This window comes from Podarcis liolepis (genome assembly GCF_965112155.1).
Source record: "Podarcis liolepis genome assembly, chromosome: 10".
Taxonomy (NCBI): domain Eukaryota; kingdom Metazoa; phylum Chordata; class Lepidosauria; order Squamata; family Lacertidae; genus Podarcis; species Podarcis liolepis.
The window spans coordinates 71153000-71172841 of record NC_139562.1 but is presented as its reverse complement, the minus strand read 5'-3'; the positions used below and the strand labels follow the sequence as shown (position 1 = coordinate 71172841).

The window sequence follows — 19842 nt, the reverse complement described above, 5'->3', positions numbered from 1 at the left end:
CCGCAAATGGAGAATTCTCCACATGTAGCTGCGGCAGTGTGACGGCTGCTTGCGCCGTCGCGAGCCCCCGTGGGGTGCCTTCTTGTCACCCCCCCCAGACATGGCACCCCTCCCGCCCCCCCCGTTGCGACGTCACTGTGTAGAGACCAATGCAGAAGAGACATGTTTTGTTGCAGCTGGGGCAAGTGAAGGCATCTGGTTTTGCTGCTGCAGATGCACCAGGGCGTTTCTTCTCACTCCTCACTTGACTGCCTGTCTCCAGGCACTGAGGTCGCCTGCAAGGAATTCTCACAAGGCGGGGTTGCCGGCCTTCATGTCCCATTTGCAAACTTCTTTGTGATGCAGAGTGGGTCTTCCAACAGGCCTGGTGCCTGAAGCCAGCTCCTTGGGGATCCTGCCACCTTCCATTCTGTGGACATGACCAAGCCAGTTCTTTTGCCTAGGCTGCAAAAATGCTTAAGAGCAGTATTTTTTTAAAGTGTTCTAAGGGAGTATGAGTAGGCTAAAGTAACTATCCGGGGAATGGGGGGAAAGAGTCAGGAGTCCTATAACAGTAACAGCTGCTTTGGAACCATAAATGCAACAGGTGATGCTCTCTCCATCACCACCACATTCCCTTGCTAAGCATGTACCTGCAGCATTCCTGCCCACCGTGCAGCAATTAAAAAAGGCACAGGAGCCCAGCTGCTGAAAACATCCTGGCTCAGGCCCTGTTGATGTATTCAGCAGAATCAAGCGGTATTTCTCTCTACCCCACCAGGACCGCTTTAAGTTGTGGATGGGAGTTTACATTTCTGAATGCTTCTGCAAGGGACAAAAAGAAAGTAATACAGTGGTACCTCGAGTTAAGAACTTAATTCGTTCCGGAGGTCCGTTCTTAACCTGAAACTGTTCTTAGCCTGAAGCACAATTTCTGTTCTCATCCTGAAGCAAAGTTCTTCACCTGAGGTACTATTTCTGGGTTAGCGGAGTCTGTAACCTGAAGCATCTGCACCCCGTGATACCACTGTAAAAGCAGTGGGAGCAGACTTGATCTATTAATGTGTATTATTTTAAGAATTACGGTAGGTAATCCACCCTTCCTTCTAAAAGCCCAGCGTGGCATTAGAAAAATTCCAAAATCCAGAACTGGGCAATATAATTATTGGAATAATCAAGCTAAGTGTGACTAGATAGTGAGCACGACTTTGAGTTCTCCAGCCTAGACCCCAAGCTAAGGTGGGGAGGATGGGGGTGAGCTTAACACTCAAGTCAGTTGTTTTTCTCCCTGCTCTCCCGTTTTTTTTACATCCATCCTCATTATGTGTCCTGCAGAACTGGAGTGATACCTCACTATTTCATCAAATGCTGGGTGGGACTAAGAAAGGTATTGGTGCACTGCAGATGTGGGGATTTCCCCACCCCATTATAAAAATAAAAACCCTCCCCTGAATATAGAACCATAGAATCTTATGTTGGAGGGGATCCTGAGGGTCATCTAGTCCAACCCCTGCAATGCAGGGATCCTGCCCACAGGATAGAACTCCCACCCTCCTGGTTAACAGCCAGACCCACTGAGCCACAGAGTGTAGAAATATGGGCATACTCACTGGCAGGAACGCTAGCATAGGAGAGATCAGGGTTCAAATCCTCACTTGGCCATTATGCTCTCCGGGTGACCTCAGGCCGTCACTCACCCTCTCAGCCTAACCCACCTCACAGGGCTGTTGAGAGGAGATGTGCCCTTGGCGGAAAAGCGGGCTGTGTCTTTGCAAACTAGTGATGTATGGAAGTGAGAGCTGGACCATCAAGAAGGCTGATCGCCGAAGAATGGATGCTTTTGAATTCTGGTGCTGGAGGAGACTCTTGAGAGTCCATGGACTGCAAGAAGATCCAACCTCTCCATTCTTAAGGAAATCTGCCCTGAGTGCTCACTGGAAGGACAGATCGTGAAGCTGAGGCTCCAAGACTTTGGCCACCTCATGAGAAGAGAAGTCTCCCTGGAAAAGACCCTGATGTTGGGAAAGATGGAGGGCACAAGGAGAAGGGGAGGACAGAGGACAAGATGGTGGGACAGTGTTCTCGAAGTTACCAGCATGAGTTTGACCAAACTGTGGGAGGCAGTGGAAGACAGGAGTGCCTAGCGTGCTCTGGTCCAGGGGGTCACAAAGAGTCGGACACGACTAAACGACTAAACAACAACATCTTTGCAAACGGATAACTAGATAAAGCGTCTTGCTCGTTTTCTAGGGGCAGGGCGTTCCGCAGGCCAGCCTCTCTGCCTGCACCTCCAGCCACGGGCTCGACCCAAGGGGGTCTCGGAGGGGCCCGCTGACACGTGGCCCCGCGCTCGGGCCTGCTTGCTCCCCGCTTGCGTCCCGCCGGCCTCGTGCCTCGGGGCTTCCCCCGCTGAGCTGGGCGCGTGTCGTCGGCGCCGCGCCCGCCTCTCCCTCCCTCCCTCCCTCCCTCCCCCGGCGCGGACGCGGCTTGCCCGTCGGTGTCTGCGGGGGTCCCTGCGCCCTTCGCGCTTCCCTCTCTGGACTGGCTTGGAGGAGAGGCGGAGAGAGAGAGAGAGAGAGGAGGGGAGTGTTGGCTAAACACTTTCTTACCGTAAGAGGGAGTTGGGACCCGGAGCTTTCCAGTTAATCACACAACAAAACTTGGCTCATCGCAATAAAAAGCAGCAGCTCGGCTCGCTCCGTCTCCTCTCTTGGCCGGCTGGGCATCTCCTCTTCCCTCCTGGCGACCGAAGCCCCCCCAGCCCCCATGTGGACCAGCCAGCTCTTGCCCCTCGGACTCTTCCTTCACTCCATCAGCAACATCCCTTGGGCAGGTGAGTTCGCCTCCTGGTTTTCTTTTCCCCTCAAGGAGCTGGTCGGTCGTTTTCCACTCGGGACTTCTTGCCTTTTCGTTTTCTTTTTAAAACAAATGTGCTTGTTGCGTGCATTGGAAGTTCCGCACGTTTGTGTTGGAAACACGCGCACACGTGCGTGTGAACTCGCGCGAGTATGCATTTACGGGAGAGGGGGGATATTGAGAATTTTCTGTACTTATGATGTATCCAAATGCATGACGAGAACTATTTCGATTTTTTTTTTCTGGCGAGGGATGTCCGGAGGGCGAATGAAGGTGTGAAAAGCGCCCGGCAACTAATGGGTTAAGTTTGTTTTGCGAAGTCCCCTCCCGGGACAGGGCTAAAGCTACACCCCCTGATCCGTGTCCCAGGACGCTTGTAGTAGGGCATCAAATCATTCAGGTGTCTGGATCGAATATGGTTCCCTTTTATCCATGCCAGAAAGTGGCAGGGAAATAAAAATCTGCCTCAAAGCAAACCCCGTTATCCTCTCTGAGCAAGTGAAGGACCAGTGGAAGACTGGCTGGGCTAGAAATCAAAACAGAAATGTATTTTGCCCCACCTAAGTGTTCCTGTAAATACAGTAGATCTAAAAAGACTTCATGGATCTGTGCAGGAAGAGAACTCTGTGTGGATGTTGCTGCAGAATTTGTCTTGTTCTGTGTAAATGCACTCTCTGCCCCCCCCAAACCCCCCATGTGCACAGTTTTCGGAGCCCAAAGACCTACATATGTGCAATCTTTGTGAACTGGACAGATTAGCAGATCTAAGGGGAAGCGGGAGAGTTATTTTACTGCTTGTTTCTAGGCTCTCTCAGCTGTGATGGGGCAAGAGGAAACATCTGTCCCTTATTGCAGTGTAATTGATTACATGTTAAGCAGTATGAGGACAACAGTGAGCATCCTAACCTCAGGAGACCTAGTTCCAAGTCTTGGAACGAACACCTAAATGAGGGCCATGTCCTTGTGTGTGCCCAGTGCAGTAAACTGTCTATTTCTGGACCCAGTTAATTAACATTTCATCTCCGAGCCAATCAAGTTCCCGGGGCTGTGGAAAGTAGGAAGAGCAAACAATAAGCAATCAACAACTGGAAACTGCTGACTTGGTTTTTCGTTTTCTGAGTGTCTTCCATGGGACTGGAACACCAGAGGGACGGGGCTTGTATTTCTCCATTGTTTGGGGGATATTTTTTATTATAAAGGAAACACGTTGGGTTTTTGTCCCTCTTTCTCTTTTTTGAAGTTAGCTAAGGCAAATGTTGTGGAAAGAGATATACCTGCTTATCGGTTCGGAACCACGTGTACCTTTTTTGTAGATAACTTTGACAGCATGATGGAGGCACTTTGCTAACTTCCTCTAATTTATTTATACATCTTATTAATGCAGCTTATTTATACAGCTGTGTAGAGTTGATAGTCCAGTAGTTTGTCTGATACGAAGTGCTTTTTCTATTTATTTATTTTAATGACGGTCCAGGTGAACTTTAGTTTCCGTCTCACTAACATGATCTCCCCTGTACTTTCAGCATCCTTCTTGTCCTACCCCCTCTCTCTCCTGCAATCGCTTTTAACATTTGATCCCAGTTAATGTGATTTAGGATGAAGACAAGTTTTTATTTCATTTCCATCCCCAAAGTGCATCCTTGGATGGACAAATTCCATTTTATTTCAGTCTTATTTTCTCAGAATGTAAATATTTCACATGCTGGGGAAAATAATAGATAGACTCCATACAGTATTATAAACACAAATATCCCCACCATTAATTTTCTTCTTAATTTTTTGTTATGGAAAGTGTTACTTTAATTTTTGCTACAGGGTTTATATTAACATTCTTAATATCAGCTCTCAAAGAAATACATAGAAACTCCAGAAGCTAATCTATTTGATCACTGCAAGTGTCTAGGAATCAAATAGTCTTATTACATCATGGTTATTCTGCTGTTGGATGTCTCAGTTGGTGTTGGATTGGTCAAGTTTTAAATATATAAACATAAATGTTTATATTTGCAAAGTAGGTTTTTGTTTGTTTCAACCAAGAGCAAGACCTCTGTTATACATCACAACTTATTTGAATTGCATCACATTCTTGAGGGCATGGGGGGGGGGGGGCAACTTCAATTATAAACGCATGCTGACTTTTTCAGTTGTGAGTTGCTCCAGATTATCTGAATCTCTTTCAATATACATGTGAATATAAGTTATGAAAAATCACGGATAAAAGTTTGTGACACTTCCCCGAGCTTTTAGAAAATCTGTTGTCTATGTATCTTAGTGACAGTAAACTGTAGATTATAATTGCTCCTAAATATATTTTTGTGATCAACTAATTAAAAACATGACCCCCTTTTAAACCTTATATTTTGGATTTATTAAATTATGGTAACACTTTGGTGGTAGAATCTGTTGGCCAAATTTCTTCATAGTGGATTAATGCTACACCCATAGCTCAACCCTGTGCATTAGATTAGTTTGAGAGAGAATTATTAAGTCAAGGCCATCTTTGAGTTGGAATAGGAATCTGTTGCTTCCCATTCTCTCTGTAAGGGTGCTGTATTTGATGTGCACCAGGAGAACTGGGAACTGTAGACTTTTAAATTGTGCTGACCTCACAAATTCCTAGCACCCTTAGCAAACTGCCGTTCCCAGGATTCCCCCTGGCTATTAAAGAGGTGTAAGGTAAAGGTAAAGGGACCCCTGACCATTAGGTCCAGTCATGGCCGACTCTGGGGTTGTGGCGCTCATCTCGCTTTACTGGCCAAGGGAGCCGGCGTACATCTTCCGGGTCATGTGGCCAGCATGACTAAGCCGCTTCTGGCGAACCAGAGCAGTGAACGGAAATGATGTTTACCTTCCCGCCGGAGCAGTACCTATTTATCTACTTGCACTTTGACGTGCTTTCGAACTGCTAGGTTGGCAGGAGCAGGGACCGAGCAACAGGAGCTCACCCTGTCACGGGGATTCGAACTACCAACCTTCTAGAGTGCTTTAAATGTATGATGTGGATGCTTTTGCCACAACCTCCCCGGAGTACTCAGACTTCGAGTGTGTAAATAAACCACCTAACAAGGAAGCTGAGTTTCCTGCAAACATGCCTGCTCCTGGTCACATTTCATGGCATTTTCCATGTGACTTATGTTGCCACACATCACAGATGAAGAAAATCTGTACTTTGGTCAATCAAAATATTCAGAAGTATAGTAGAGATTTTGCTGTGTCTTGTTGGCTCTGTGTTTACATAACTACATGTCATTAGCCTGCAGTGATTTATTCTTTCAGCTGTAGATTATTATTATGCTGTATGCTGTCAGCAGTTAAAATGATATTCTGCCAGTCTGAAGACTCTATTCTTTTTGGATAATGGAATCCATTCGGTGCAAAGTGCCAATAGCTGCTTATTGGTCACACACACACACACACACACCGGGGGGGGGGGGGAGTCACAGAGCACTTGATCCCCTTTATCAGAGTTCCCCCCTCCACTTTTTCTATTTAAAGCTATTTTTGTGAGCAGAGCAGCATGAGGCAAGTGGAGCTGAAGGGCTCAAGATTAGGATGTTGCGTAAAAACTGGAAAATCATCCACTGAAATCAAAGAAGGGAAAGCCTCTTAGTGGGGAAAGCTTATCTCACTCTATAACATGGTCTAAAGCTAGAGTGGAAATGTGCATTCTCTGTTATAGAGTGAGGGATCTCTGGTTCTGAGGGCTGGTTGATGGATGTGTGAAGGCTGTTCCTCATGAAAAAAAAGGGTATAGATATCAGAGAACAAAGTGCACACACACATTCTGTGGAATTTGGATGACAGATTTTAAAAGGCAGGAAAATGACAGTTTTGCTGCAGGTTTTTTTTTTTTAAAAAAAACACCCCAATATTCTACTGTGAGCAAAATGTGGTTGTACACCACCCATAATGATCAAGTATATAGAAGAACAAGCCTTGCTGGAGCAGAACCAATATGGCTTTTGCAAGGGCAATTCCAATCCAAAGGATGCCATCAAGGAATCCTAAGTAAGCTTAGCACTCATGGGATAGGTAAAGGGACCCCTGACCATAAGGTCCAGTCGTGACTGACTCTGGGGTTGCGGCGCTCATCTCGCTTTATTGGCCGAGGGAGCCGGCGTACAGCTTCTGGGTCATGTGGCCAGCATGACTAAGCCACTTCTTGCGAACCAGAGCAGCGCACGGAAACGCTGTTTACCTTCCCACCGGAGCGGTACCTATTTATCTACTTGCACTTTGACGTGCTTTCAAACTGCTAGGTTGGCAGGAGCAGGGACCGAGCAACGGGAGCTCACCCCGTCGCGGGGATTCGAACCGCCGACCTTCTGATCAGCAAGTCCTAGGCTCTGTGGTTTAACCCACAGCACCACCCGCGTCCCTAGCAGTCATGGGATAGCAAATGGCAAATGCATTTCTGTGTAAACAACTGTAAAGTGATGCATCTCAGGGTAAAAAAGAAAAAGAAAATTACATATACAAAAATGGCTGGTGCAGAGCAAGAAGAAACTTGCTGTCGGAAGCCCTTGGGCGCTGTTATTTGACCAGAATTAGCTATTTTTTGGAACAGCAAGTTTTGCAGTCTATAGTCATGGATACAGAGGACAATGTTGGTGCTGATAACCAGACTCCAATAAGCAGGCAGTCCAGACCTGGGGAAGTGGGGACTGGCTGGGGTGGGGAACAAGCAGAATTCAAAAGGGAAACTGCTTGTGGGGAATTGTGCTCACGTTGATTCTGCTTGCAGTTTTTCAAATAGGCATATTGGAACACCTCGGCTTCAAATGCACATGCCATCTTTACTTAATATGATCTGATAAATATTGTACCCATTATAAGAAATCCACAGTGCTGGAAAGGAATCCAGTGGATATTCAATCACAGGGATAGCCAATTTGGGGTCTCCAGTTATTTGTGGGCTACAGCTCCTCAAATCCCTGTCCATTGATTCTGATGGCCAAGGCTGATGGACATTTAGTCCACAACATCTGGAACGCACACACTGAATGGTAATATAGAGTAAGACAGTCATATAGCTTGGGAGGGTGTGGCCCCAGGTACATTTTTTGAGTTACAACTAGGTGCCCCCATGACAGGCTCCATCACTGAGGCCAGAGCTGCAGGGAAGGAAACCGCACCTGGATTGGGCCTTTGGGGCCTAGATCCGGAATGCAAGGGAGCCGTGGAGGCAGCTTCCTTGTGCGATGGTCCAATGCTGCTGGTCTAAGCTACCCAATGAGTTCGTGCTGGATGTGATAATTCAAACAAGGACTTCCTACTTTTCAGATCATTCTCATAGAGAAGGTATGGGGAACTGTTGGTCCTTTGGATGTTGCTGTACTGCAAGTCCCATAATATGGATGGGTCATTCTTCTTGGGGCTGATGGGAGTTGTAGGACCAAAGGTTCTCCACACCTGTCATAGTGGCATGGCATGTCAGTGATTGTTGTGTTTGAGTGTTTTGCAAGGAATTGTTTTGCCTACGATATCACACACTGTGTTAAGCTGGGGAATAGGTATGGCCATTCATTGTTCCAAACACAGGAGGGGATGTGTTGATTCTTCCTCTTTCCTCCCGGCCCTCATTTCTTAATTTGGTATGTATTTCTGTATAACTCAGCTCAGGAAAATGTCACGGTGAGCTAACATTTTTTAATGAAGTCCTTCTGTGGGTTGTTCACTGTGCAGTAATATTTATTCACTTCTGCTTTCAACTATTGTTGCTTTTTCAACCTGTCATCATCGTTCATTTTTTCTATGTGAAAGACCTTGTGCACATATTATCCTCCTGGTCTTCTGAAGCTAGCCTGCCCAAACCAAACTACTTAGCTAGAAGTGAGGGAAGTTAGCTTTAACAAAGCAGTGCAGGGACTTCACAGAAGAATGACACTTCTCCAGTATTAAACCTGTTCCTTTGCATTTCTACACAACTGCTGCTGTAGTAATTTGAACTCGTGCAAGTGGAGAGCCATAGAATGGGGAGTTACATTTAATACTCACTGGGTGTATGTCTTGCTTCATCCCTCGTCCTGATTCCAGCTGGGATGCCCAGGGAACTGGCACCATCCCACCAATTGTTGTGTTCAGGGTTTCTTGGATGTGATACCCTGTCACACTATTACCCTTCCAGATTCTCCTTCCCAAGCAATATGGATGAATATGAATCATATCACGCGCTTGCGCAGACGCAGTGTTGCGGGTTGCGAACACTGCAGGTTGCGAACATGCCTCCCGCACAGATCATGTTCGCAACCCGAGGTATGACTGTAGTTAGTAGGTTTAGGGGCTATTGACCACAGAGCTGTATTGCTGGTAGGCAGAGACTCAGACCATAGAAATGTAATTGGTAAAGAGAGGGCTCTGTGTGATGTCATTTCCCCTTTTCTCTTGAGCAGGAAGAATCAAAAAAGTATTTCCTGTTTCTTCCCTCCCATTTTCTTCCTTGGACCAGCAAGGGGGCAGACATGCCCTCCACGTGCTCCAGCCAGGCATATGCCTGTTTGTACTGCAAATAGAAGTAAGTACAGTGGTACCTCTGGATATGAATGGGATCCGTTCCGGAGCCCCGTTCGCATCCTGAAGTGAACGCAATCCACGTCAGCGCGTGTGCAGGTCGCAATTCACCGCTTCTGTGCATGCGCATGACATCATATTGACCGTCTGCGCATGCGTGAGCAGCGAAACCCAGAAGTAACACGTTCCATTACTTCCGGGTCGCCGCGGAGCGCAACCCGAAAGCACTCAACGTGAAGCAACTTTAACCCGAGGTATGACTGTACATCATATTTTAAACTTACAGTCTGCTGTCTGATTCTTTGTTAGGCGGGGTAGGAAAAGCAGGAGCCAGCTTAGTTTGTAGCTGGACTTGTTCAAAGCAATGCTTTACAGCAGCGGTCAGCAAACCTTTTCAGCAGGGGGCTGGTCCACTGTCCCTCAGACCTTGTGGGGGGCTGGACTATATTCTTATGGGGGGGATTATGGAAGAGGACCACAAGCCCCGGTAGCTGCTTACCTGTGTCTTGCGAGTGGCAGAGGCTGGCAGCGGTGGAGGGATGATGAGCGGTGCACAAAAGGGCTCCAAAGAGGGGCTGCTTAAAATGGCATCCGCTCTAGCGCTGCTGTTGATGGCACCAACAAAGCCCAGCCCCCTTCCTCCTCTAGGCAGGGCGGGGAGAAGCCAGGAGGAGGGAGGAGGTGCTAGGAGAAGCCAGGAGGTGCCGCTGCTGCTGTGTGAGGGAGTGGGAGGGAGAGGGAAAGAACGCGCACGCTGGTGATCCACACAGCGATTCCCGGACCATCCACAGGCTGGATCCAGAAGGCAATTGGGCCTGATCCAGCCTGTGGGCCTTAGTTTGCTTACCCATGCTTTACAGCCTAATTCCTATGCTTCAATTTTGCTACTAAGGATGGGACTTCAAACTCTGTTCAACCCCCACACATGGGTGCCTGGAGAGATAAATTCTAATTAAACTATCCTCTCTTACCTATTAAAACCCACTCCTTAGGACTAAGATAAGAAAATTGCAAGAGCTAGTCGAGGGGTTGGATATGGAATTTGACTTGGGCTGAGGACACTTGAATTCAAACCCAATGAAGTGCACAGGCTACTTATATTCATTAGCAGAATAAAAACAAAAATGGCACCAGTTATAAAATTATACATGTCACATAAGGGAACTGTTTCCTATGAAAAGGAGTGGAAACTTTGGTGACGTTATTACTGGTGGGAGAGGAAGCTGAACGTCGAAACAAAAGCTTCTTATTCGTTATTTGGAAGCTTTGTGCGGCTGTTCATCCGATGTGTATCTAGACTCTAGATGCCTATCAGAGGGACAACGGCAGAACAAGACCTTATGCCAGGCTGCCAAACCACCCTGATGTGCAGATAACCTATTCCTGGAAGAAGGAAGAAAGGGGCTATCCCTGTTTTAGGCATGTACCTTCCAACTATAGTTAGGGTTGCCGTATTTCAAAAAGTAAAAACCAGGACACCCCAATAGAAAGACCCCAATATTGTTCAGCTTTTTTTAGACAACCCCCCCATGTGATTTTTCAATTGACTTGCCTATGATTCAGGACAAAGCGCCGCCTTTCAGAAATTCCCCCTGGACGTCAATTTTGCCTTTGAAGTCCCAGTAATGTCCAGGAAAATCTGGGTGTATGGCAGCCCTAACTATAGTATAAAACAGTGTGTGTGGCTCTTCGTTACTGCCTGTTGCATCGGTAGTCCTTCTTGATGTAGGTTGTGAAGGCAACACGTGCCAGAAGCTAGGATGCAGATGAAAGGCAAATCCTTTGTCTTTTCCTAGGGTCTATGTGACAATTGCACAAACAGAAGCCTTGATAATATACTAAAAAAATGGATTGCAAAGAAGATAAAAAGACAATGTAATGTATATCATAACTGGGTAACATTCATTTCCTTGGTAAAAATGGTAAAGTGTTTAAAAATACCAAACTGTCTAAAAATTGCCTTCTCCCTCACCCATTGCTGTTTCCAGCATATTCATTGCTGTTTTCCCTTAAAAATCAATTGAGCTGGAGTTCAATTTTATTAGCCCTGGGGTTGTATTTGACTGTACTTTGTAAATCTATTTTGTAACTTTGCTGTGACCTAGTTGCGTGTGCATGTTTTACTACAAATTACTTGATTTTTAGTATTTATTTGACTTGAATTATCCATATGCTAACTGCTAACAAGCAGTCTTACACAATACCAAGTGAAATTCTTTTCTTAATTAAAAACAAAACAAAACTACAGATTGCATTTTTTTAAGCTGATAGTTAAGGGCTAGTCAGTAGCTCTTTCTATAGATAAATATCTATTGACATTCCAACTACTAATGTGAAAGATGTAATCTTTTCTTTGGCATGTCTTCAATTTTACATAAGTCCAGGAAAAAAAATGGAAGCTGTATACAATTGCCTCCTCTGTTAACGTTCCTTTCAGTTTGGAGAGTTTGGAGATTTCATGTTTCTTCACTTTAATGCACTATTGTTGTACCCCAGTCTTCTAGCAGTGTGAGATTTCAGGGTTCCAGGCATTTACCCAGGGTTTGTGCTTCCTTTGTAATGAATTATAGCATTACATGGTGTCTTTATGATACATGGTTTATTTACACATATATACAACCTGAGCCTACGATGGAGGGTTTCACAGCATTAACACCTCAAGAAGGCCTTGCTTCCCCAACAGCCACAGCCTTGAATCCCAAGAGAAAGCAAACATTTTAGGGAAGGGGACCCACCCACTTGCCATCTTGCACAGATCCACTTCTTTGTTCCTCTTAATAGCCCATCACCTCCTAGGTGATCACCTTATAAGGAAGCTAGCCTGGCTTATGTTTTAGACACTTGCTGAATCCAGGAGTTAGAATGAGTTGGCATAAAGCCTGCTCCCCCCCCAAAAAAACTTATAACACTATTTATTTCAGAGTTCCCCACCCCCCTGCATAATGTGCAGCAGTACTTGGAAAAGAATGCTAATTTCACCGGTTATATACAGGTGGTACTTGCAACAAAATATTGCAGCATATCCCCACCTCATTGCAGAAGTTCTCCTGTTCAGGGTTCTTGCCAGCCAGGCATGGTTTCCTCCAGGATACTATAAACTTTAAAGATCTCAAGCATTCCACTCCCTGACTATATGTTATTTTTTATTTTCCAGTTGACACTCAATATTTCATAGCTACTGGGCTTGCTGTGTAGGCTGTTTGGGGGCTTTGTGTCCCCTCAGGATTTTTCAAAGGGTTTTTTGGTACTTCTGCAAACCTTGGGATTCCTCTGAGCTTTCTGATACCACCCTCTTGATTCCCAGTAGCCCATTGTGGCCATGGTCCTGTTGGCACTAGCTATGTTCACTATTAGAGGGGGTGAAAGCAGCAGGTTCCCAGTGGGTGATTTCTTTGTGATACTGTAGTCACCTGTGGACTGATGGGTGCATAAGGGATTTTGAGAGGTGGGGAGGACAACCCACCTATCAATCATGTGACGTCATAATGATAATAGAATAATAGAATTGCAGAGTCTCAAGAGACCATGAGGGTCATTTTAGTCCAACTCCCTGCAATGCAGCAATCTTTTGCCCAACGTGGGTCTTGAACCCACAACCCTGAGATTAAGAATCTCATTCTCTGCTGCCTGAGCTGTCAGCTATCCCAGGAATAAGATGCCATGTCACCACATGGGTGGCCCTCCCCGTCTGTCAAATTTGGCCTGCAAGGTTGATCTTGATAAGGATTTGGTCCATGGAGTTGAAAGGGTACCTTACCCTTGTTCCAGCGTTACGTTTTTCACCATGACTCAGACACTCATTTTGTGTTTTCCTACAGAGGCCAACCTAGCAGTTTGAAAGCACCTTAAAGTGCAAGTAGATAAATAGGTAAATGGTGTTTCCGTGCACTGCTCTGGTTCGCCAGAAGCGGCTTAGTCATGTTGGCCACATGAACCGGATGCTGTACGCCAGCTCTCTCGGCCAGTAAAGCGAGATGAGTGCCGCAACCCCAGAGTCGGCCATGACTGGACCTAATGGTCAGGGATCCTTTTACCTTTTACCTTTACCTCCCCGCGATGGGGTGAGCTCCCGTTGCTCGGTCCCTGCTCCTGCCAACCTAGCAGTTTGAAAGCACGTAGGTACTGCTCTGGCGGGAAGGTAAACGACATTTCCGTGTGCTGCTCTGGTTCTCCAGAAGCAGCTTAGTCATGCTGGCCACATGACCCGGAAGCTGTACGCCAGCTCTCTCGGCCAGTAAAGTGAGATGAGCGCCGCAACCCCAGAGTCGGCCACGACTGGACCTAATGGTCAGGGGTCCCTTTACCTTTTTACAGAGGCAATTCAACACATGAAGGAACTGTGAGTGAATGATGCAATCACAAGTGGAAGGAAAGATGCTAATTAGGTGGGAAAGGCCCCCAAAATTGGCACCACTTGCAAGATCATTGTCATTTATATGGATCTCCCAGTTTTGGGAGATTGCACTATGTGGAAGCATCTCCTTCATATGTGAAGGGTGCTTCAGAAGTAGACCTACTTTCATTTCTATAGGGACCAAGGGCTCAAGCTACGCAGCTGTTAACGGCCAGCCAAAAGTCTGTAGATGGTATTACAGGTCAAGATTTACTGTGTTGCATCCTTGAGCAGCTGCTGGGACCCCATTGCCTTGACAGGGCATCCTGCTGCTCTACTCCAGTGTTTCTGAAACTTGGGTCTCCAGCCGTTGTTGGACTACAATTCCCATCACCTCTGACCACTGGTCCTGTTAGCTAGAGATGTAGTCCAACAACAGCTGGAGGCCCAAGTTTCAGAAACACTGCCACTGCTATAATAACTACCATAAGCTTTCCTGTGTCAGGTGGCTTGGCAGCACCACTTAAATTTCATTGGTGTATTGAGGGACCGTTGAGGGAAATTGTGGCTCCAAGCCACCCAGTGCTGAATACAGTGCTGCTGCTGCTGCTGCTGCTGCTGCTCTCCACTGCTACCACCAGGTAGTCCCCATACAGGTAGGTGATGGATTGCCTGGTGGCAACAGGCTTGAAGCTGGGGGACCTAAGGTCAGGCCAGGTAGGTCTGCAAAATCTGCTGCATATCATGAAGGTGGGGATAAAGGAGAGGAGGGGTGCTGAGAAAGTTTCATATAAAACTTAAAAACCTGTGAAGAGCCTGCTGGATCAGGCCAACGGCCCATCGAGTCCACGTCCTGTTCTCACAGAGACCAGCCAAATGCCAATGGGAAGCTTAGAATCATAGAATCATAGAGTTGGAAGAGACCACAAGGGCCATCGAGTCCAACCCCCTGCCAAGCAGGAAACACCATCAGAGCACTCCTGACATATGGTTGTCAAGCCTCTGCTTAAAGACCTCCAAAGGAGGAGACTCCACCACACTCCTTGGCAGCAAATTCCACTGTCGAACAGCTCTTACTGTCAGGAAGTTCTTCCTAATGTTTAGGTGGAATCTTCTTTCTTGTAGTTAGGATCCATTGCTCCGTGTCCGCTTCTCTGGAGCAGCAGAAAACAACCTTTCTCCCTCCTCTATGTGACATCCTTTTATATATTTGAACATGGCTATCATATCACCCCTTAACCTCCTCTTCTCCAGGCTAAACATGCCCAGCTCCCTTAGCCGTTCCTCATAAGGCATCGTTTCCAGGCCTTTGACCATTTTGGTTGCCCTCCTCTGGACACGTTCCAGTTTGTCAGTGTCCTTCTTGAATTGTGGTGCCCAGAACTGGACACAGTACTCCAGGTGAGGTCTGACCAGAGCAGAATACAGTGGCACTATTACTTCCCTTGAAACCAGAACCTGAGCAGAACCACCACTGGCAGCTTTCTCCTTCAGGAGTTTGTATAATCCTCTTTTAAAGCCATCCAAGCTGTCACTGAGATCGAAAAATGTGGTGGAGCCATGAGATGTAGAAGTCTACAGTTGCTTTAAAAAAAAGGGGGCCTTCTAGGAAACCTCTGTTGTAATCTTGATTGCTTGTGACACCTCTTTAGCTTATTACTGGTGCAATGTATTTTAGAGGAAGGAAGGAAATATTGCAAAAGGAGAAACAAAAGTATACTTCATGTGCAGTAACGTGACAGATTTCTGGCACTCAACTATTTTTAAGTTGTTTTTAGATTTACATTTTATGTAGCTTCTTTGCTAAAGTGAAATCAGCTTTATTCTCAGAAGATCATAATGCAAACCAGTGGGTAAAAGTAATAAAGGCTTCAGCTTGTGTTCCAAATGGCTGAATACTTACTTGTTGTGCTTATTTGTTACACTTTTAGCCCACCCCTGAGGACCTTGGAGTGGGATTTTATGCTTGTTGTGTTGGTTAGGCGGTGGTGGGGTGGAAAGAGAGAGAATTTGGCCACCCAGTGAGCGTCACATCACAGCTGAGTGGGAATGTGAATTGGGCTTTTCCAAATGCAAGCCCCAGCAATTTATCCAGTCTACCACCCTGTCTGTTGAGGTTTCCAGTGTGTTTGGGTGTGTATGTGTCGGTGCTTTAGCAGTCCTTTCCCATTTTGGTGTGTGCAGTTAGAATTCCCCTAAGTGAAAATTAACACTACTTCTAGGGCCACATTAGGACAAAGTAGTCTTGACAACTTTTCATGCATCCCCTTCAGCATTCACATTGCCTTCAAAACCAGCTGGAAGCAAGCCTGCAACCACAGAGCCTAGGGCTTGCTGATCAGAAGGTTGGCGGTTCAAATCCCTGCGACAGAGTGGCTCCCGTTGTTTGGTCCCAGCTCCTGCCAACCTAGCAGTCTGAAAGCACATCAAAGTGCAAGTAGATAAATAGACACCGCTCCGGCGGGAAGGTAAATGGCATTTCCGTGTGCTGCTCTGGTTCACCAGAAGCGGCTTGGTCATGCTGGCCACATGACCCAGAAGCTGTACGCCAGCTCCCTTGACCAGTAAAGCGAGATGAGCGCCACAACCCCAGAGTCGTCCGCGACTGGACCTAATGGTCAGGGGTCCCTTTACCTTTACTAGATGTGATGATAAACTTCCCGCTGTGTCTTTGTTTGATTTATTTCATTGAGAAAACCCAATGCATTTAATTGCAAATGTTCTAGGACTGCAGTGCACAGGGAGGAGGATATAAACCTTTGCTTCTTGCAGTACAGTTCTGATGAAAATTGTGCCCCCATCTGGCTTCTTTTAGCCCTGGCAGGGAAACTTCCAAGCGTCTTTTCTTGGACTACTAGTACATACCCACCAAGTGTCCCTGTTTCTCCAGGACATCCATGGAATTACAGAAGCAATCCCAGCTTCTGATTTCATAGAATCATGGAATCATAAAAGTAAGATTGCCACCACTTCAGAATTTGCCTGCCTCCCCCTGCCCCCCCCCCCGAATTGCTGAATATCCCCCTCACTTTCAAGAGAGATGAATGGTCCCACAAAAGTGAGGGAAGAAGCCTTTGGCTCAGCTTGAATTCAGTTTATGCAATCTGTCAGGTCTTGCACCATCCCTTGGGCCCTCCAAACCCCCTAAGCTACACCTGTAGTCAAAGAGTAATTTTTCCATCGCTGCTTTCCCTTCAGGTACCACCACTCCATCATCACCTTTCTACTGCCACATCTCCCCAATTTATAGCCCAAATCTGCAATTACTGCTGGATCCTGAATTTCTGTTAGCATTGCTAACAGGGACCCCTGACCATTAGGTCCAGTCGTGGCCAACTCTGGGGTTGCGGCGCTCATCTCGCTTTATTGGCGGAGGGAGCCGGCGTACAGCTTCTGGGTCATGTGGCCAGCATGACTAAGCCACTTCTGGCAAACCAGAGCGCATGGAAACGCCATTTACCTGCCTGCCAGAGCGGTACCTATTTATCTACTTGCACTTTGACATGCTCTTGAACTGCTAGGTTGACAGGAGCAGGGACTGAGCAATGGGAACTCACCCCGTCGCGGGGATTTGAACCGCCAACCTTCTGAACGGCAAGTCCTAGGCTCTGTGGTTTAACCCACAGCACCACCCACGTCCCAATGCCTGTATATGCCTGTATATAGTGCTTTTTTCTAGGGGGACGCAGGGGGATGCATACTCCTAAACATTTTGTGAATCTAACTTTGGCCTCATTGGGGGGCAGTATTTAAATATGAGTAGGAAAATGGGAGTCTCCCTAAACATTTCTTTAGAAAAAAGCGCTTCCTGTATGAATCTGTTGGTTCTTTCTGCAGAAGGCAAAGGGAAAAGAAATGCCCTTCATGACTACAGGAAGACAGCTGATGCCACGTTAATGAGAATAGACAAGGCGCTGAAAGTGAAGACCAAGCTGCTAAATACTACGGAACAGTGCGCCAAAAGATGCAACAGGAATAAAGGACTTCCGTTCTCTTGCAAGTAAGCAATGTTTTAATTTGCTTTTAGTATTGCCAAAATACTAGTCTAGTCCAAGCATCATGATATTTAACTGACAAGCTTCCATAGACGAGAGGAAACGTTGCTTTTTAGAAGAGCATTTGAGCAAAATATTTTTGAAGCTGGCTGGCTGAGCTGATGTTAGGTGATATTAGGTGCGCTGTTTATATGACTTCAGGCCTGTTCAGATTATTGTTGTTCCCCTTGCGGTTGTGGAAGAATTGCATAAACTCATTTCCTGCTACTGATCTCTTTTGAAGGCAGTCCTGGGATACCAGGCAAAGGGTGAGGGGTGAATAGCCTCCTAATAAATTTGTTGATATTTCTAGCCTTCTTGTTTTGTTGGTTTTATCTGTTTTTTATGACACTTTGACAACTTTACTGCTTTGAACTTGCTTGGAAAAAGGCTATAAAATATTATAAAATAAGATCATGTTTTCAGAAGTTGGAAGATAATGAGGTGTTAAAAGTAAGTAAATGTGGAGAGTCTTTTTTTGAGATTTGCTGGTGGTCGGCCATTTGGAAAAGAACAAACTGAAGGAATTGCCCAGGTCCAAGAGTTTCTAAGAGAGAAGTGCTTTCAGGCAATTGCCCAGATCAGCCTCATGTGCATGTATTTTGCAAACTTAGGACTCAGCTATACAGCTGCAAATAAAATGTTTTAAATGTGTTGTAAAGTGTAATATACAAATGCGACACTAGGTGGCGAAACTGGGCTATGCAAAATTCAATGTATTTTTCAAAACTTTTTTTAAAAAGCATTTTCACAGCATTTTTTATATATGTGTAGATTTCACCTTAGACAGTTTTGTGATATATGTAATGGTTTGGCTAGTTTAATTTTACTGTTTAGTATTGGATCCTAATGGATTATTGAGTATTGCTTTATTTGATATGTTGTTTATTTTAAAGTTAATGTGACTTTTTATATAGGATCTGATTGTTACTATTAATGGTTGCTGTTGTTGTTGTTGTTGTTGTTGTTGTGATGATGATGATGATGTTGGGAGCTGCCCGGAGTGGTTGGGGCAACCCACCAGATGGGCAGGTATTATTACTATTACTATTACTATTACTATTATTATTATTAGTTGCTTATTCTCCATTTATCTGGCTGCTGATTGCTTTTCTGCTTATAGCAGCATATGTCTTTGTGGAACAAAAGAATATTTTTTTTCATTTTGGAATGTATCCAAATTTTTCTTCTGGTTTACATTGCCCAATGGCAGATGTGGGGAACCTTTAACCCTGCAGATGTGGTTGAACTATAACTCCCATCATCCATGGCTATGCTTGCTAGGGCTGATGAGAGTTGTAGTCCAGTAACCTAAGTTGTTGTAACCTGTGCTGTGACCAGCTGGCGAAGTTCAGGTAATAATAATAATAATAATAATAATAATAATAATAATAATAATAATATATTGTAGTCTACCAGTTATGAAAGGGAGATTTCTTTCAGGTCATTTAAAATGGTAGCATAATCACTGAGCTTTCAGAGCACGTCCTGGGAGATGAGCCGGGTGACTGGGGCAGTGAGGCAGGTGGGCGGATCTGTTTCCTGAAAACTTTGGCTTTTCCACTTTATATTGACTATGCTAATGGTATTCCTGAAAACTGTTATTCCCAGTTCTGGCCAAGAGAGCCACTTGGAAAGCCCACTGTCCCCTCTCTCAAAACAGATTCAACAAGGAAGAAGATGAGGCAGCAGATTTCTACTAAAACTAGGTGAAACTATTTGGCCCAGGATTTTTTTTTGGGGGGGGGGGTTAAATTGCATTTTGCGTAGAATAGAGTGCAAATACCTCCCCCCTCAAGATTGATTTGATTTTGGATTTGTGTGTGTATGTGAGATTGTAAGACCTTTTTGAGGACATGGTTTTTTGAGTTTAAGGTAGTTTCCTTCCTTCCTTCCTTCCTTCCTTCCTTCCTTCCTTCCTTCCTTCCTTCCTTCCTTCTTGGCTGGGCTCAGGCACATAGCACTGCTACTGGGAACAGAGTAGGGAATAATGTTGCATAATAACATAGCAAAAGTCCATGAGATATTCTTGGGGTGAGAAACGTGACAGCCATCATGTGATGTCAGTGAGGACAGCCATCACTCCTACCCCCCAAGAGCCACTGGAAGCAAGGCTGGAAGCCGTTGGAT

General features: G+C 45.7%; 1 protein-coding gene across 6 annotated transcripts in view; it reads left to right on the top strand.

The window, feature by feature from the left end:
• Positions 1–2512: 2512 nt before the first annotated feature.
• HGF (hepatocyte growth factor) overlaps positions 2513–19842 on the top strand; it is a 58700-nt gene continuing 41370 nt past the window's right edge. For 3 of the 6 annotated variants that reach the window (XM_083464065.1, XM_083464066.1, XM_083464063.1), the window contains exons 1-2: positions 2515–2812; positions 17516–17678. In XM_083464065.1, coding sequence (XP_083320191.1) covers positions 2746–2812; positions 17516–17678 — 230 coding nt within the window. In that variant the 5' untranslated portion in view covers positions 2515–2745. Of the gene's footprint in view, positions 2813–9275; positions 9350–17515; positions 17679–19842 lie in introns of those variants that run through there. The other 3 variants (XM_083464062.1, XM_083464061.1, XM_083464064.1) reach the window with 3 other exon arrangements.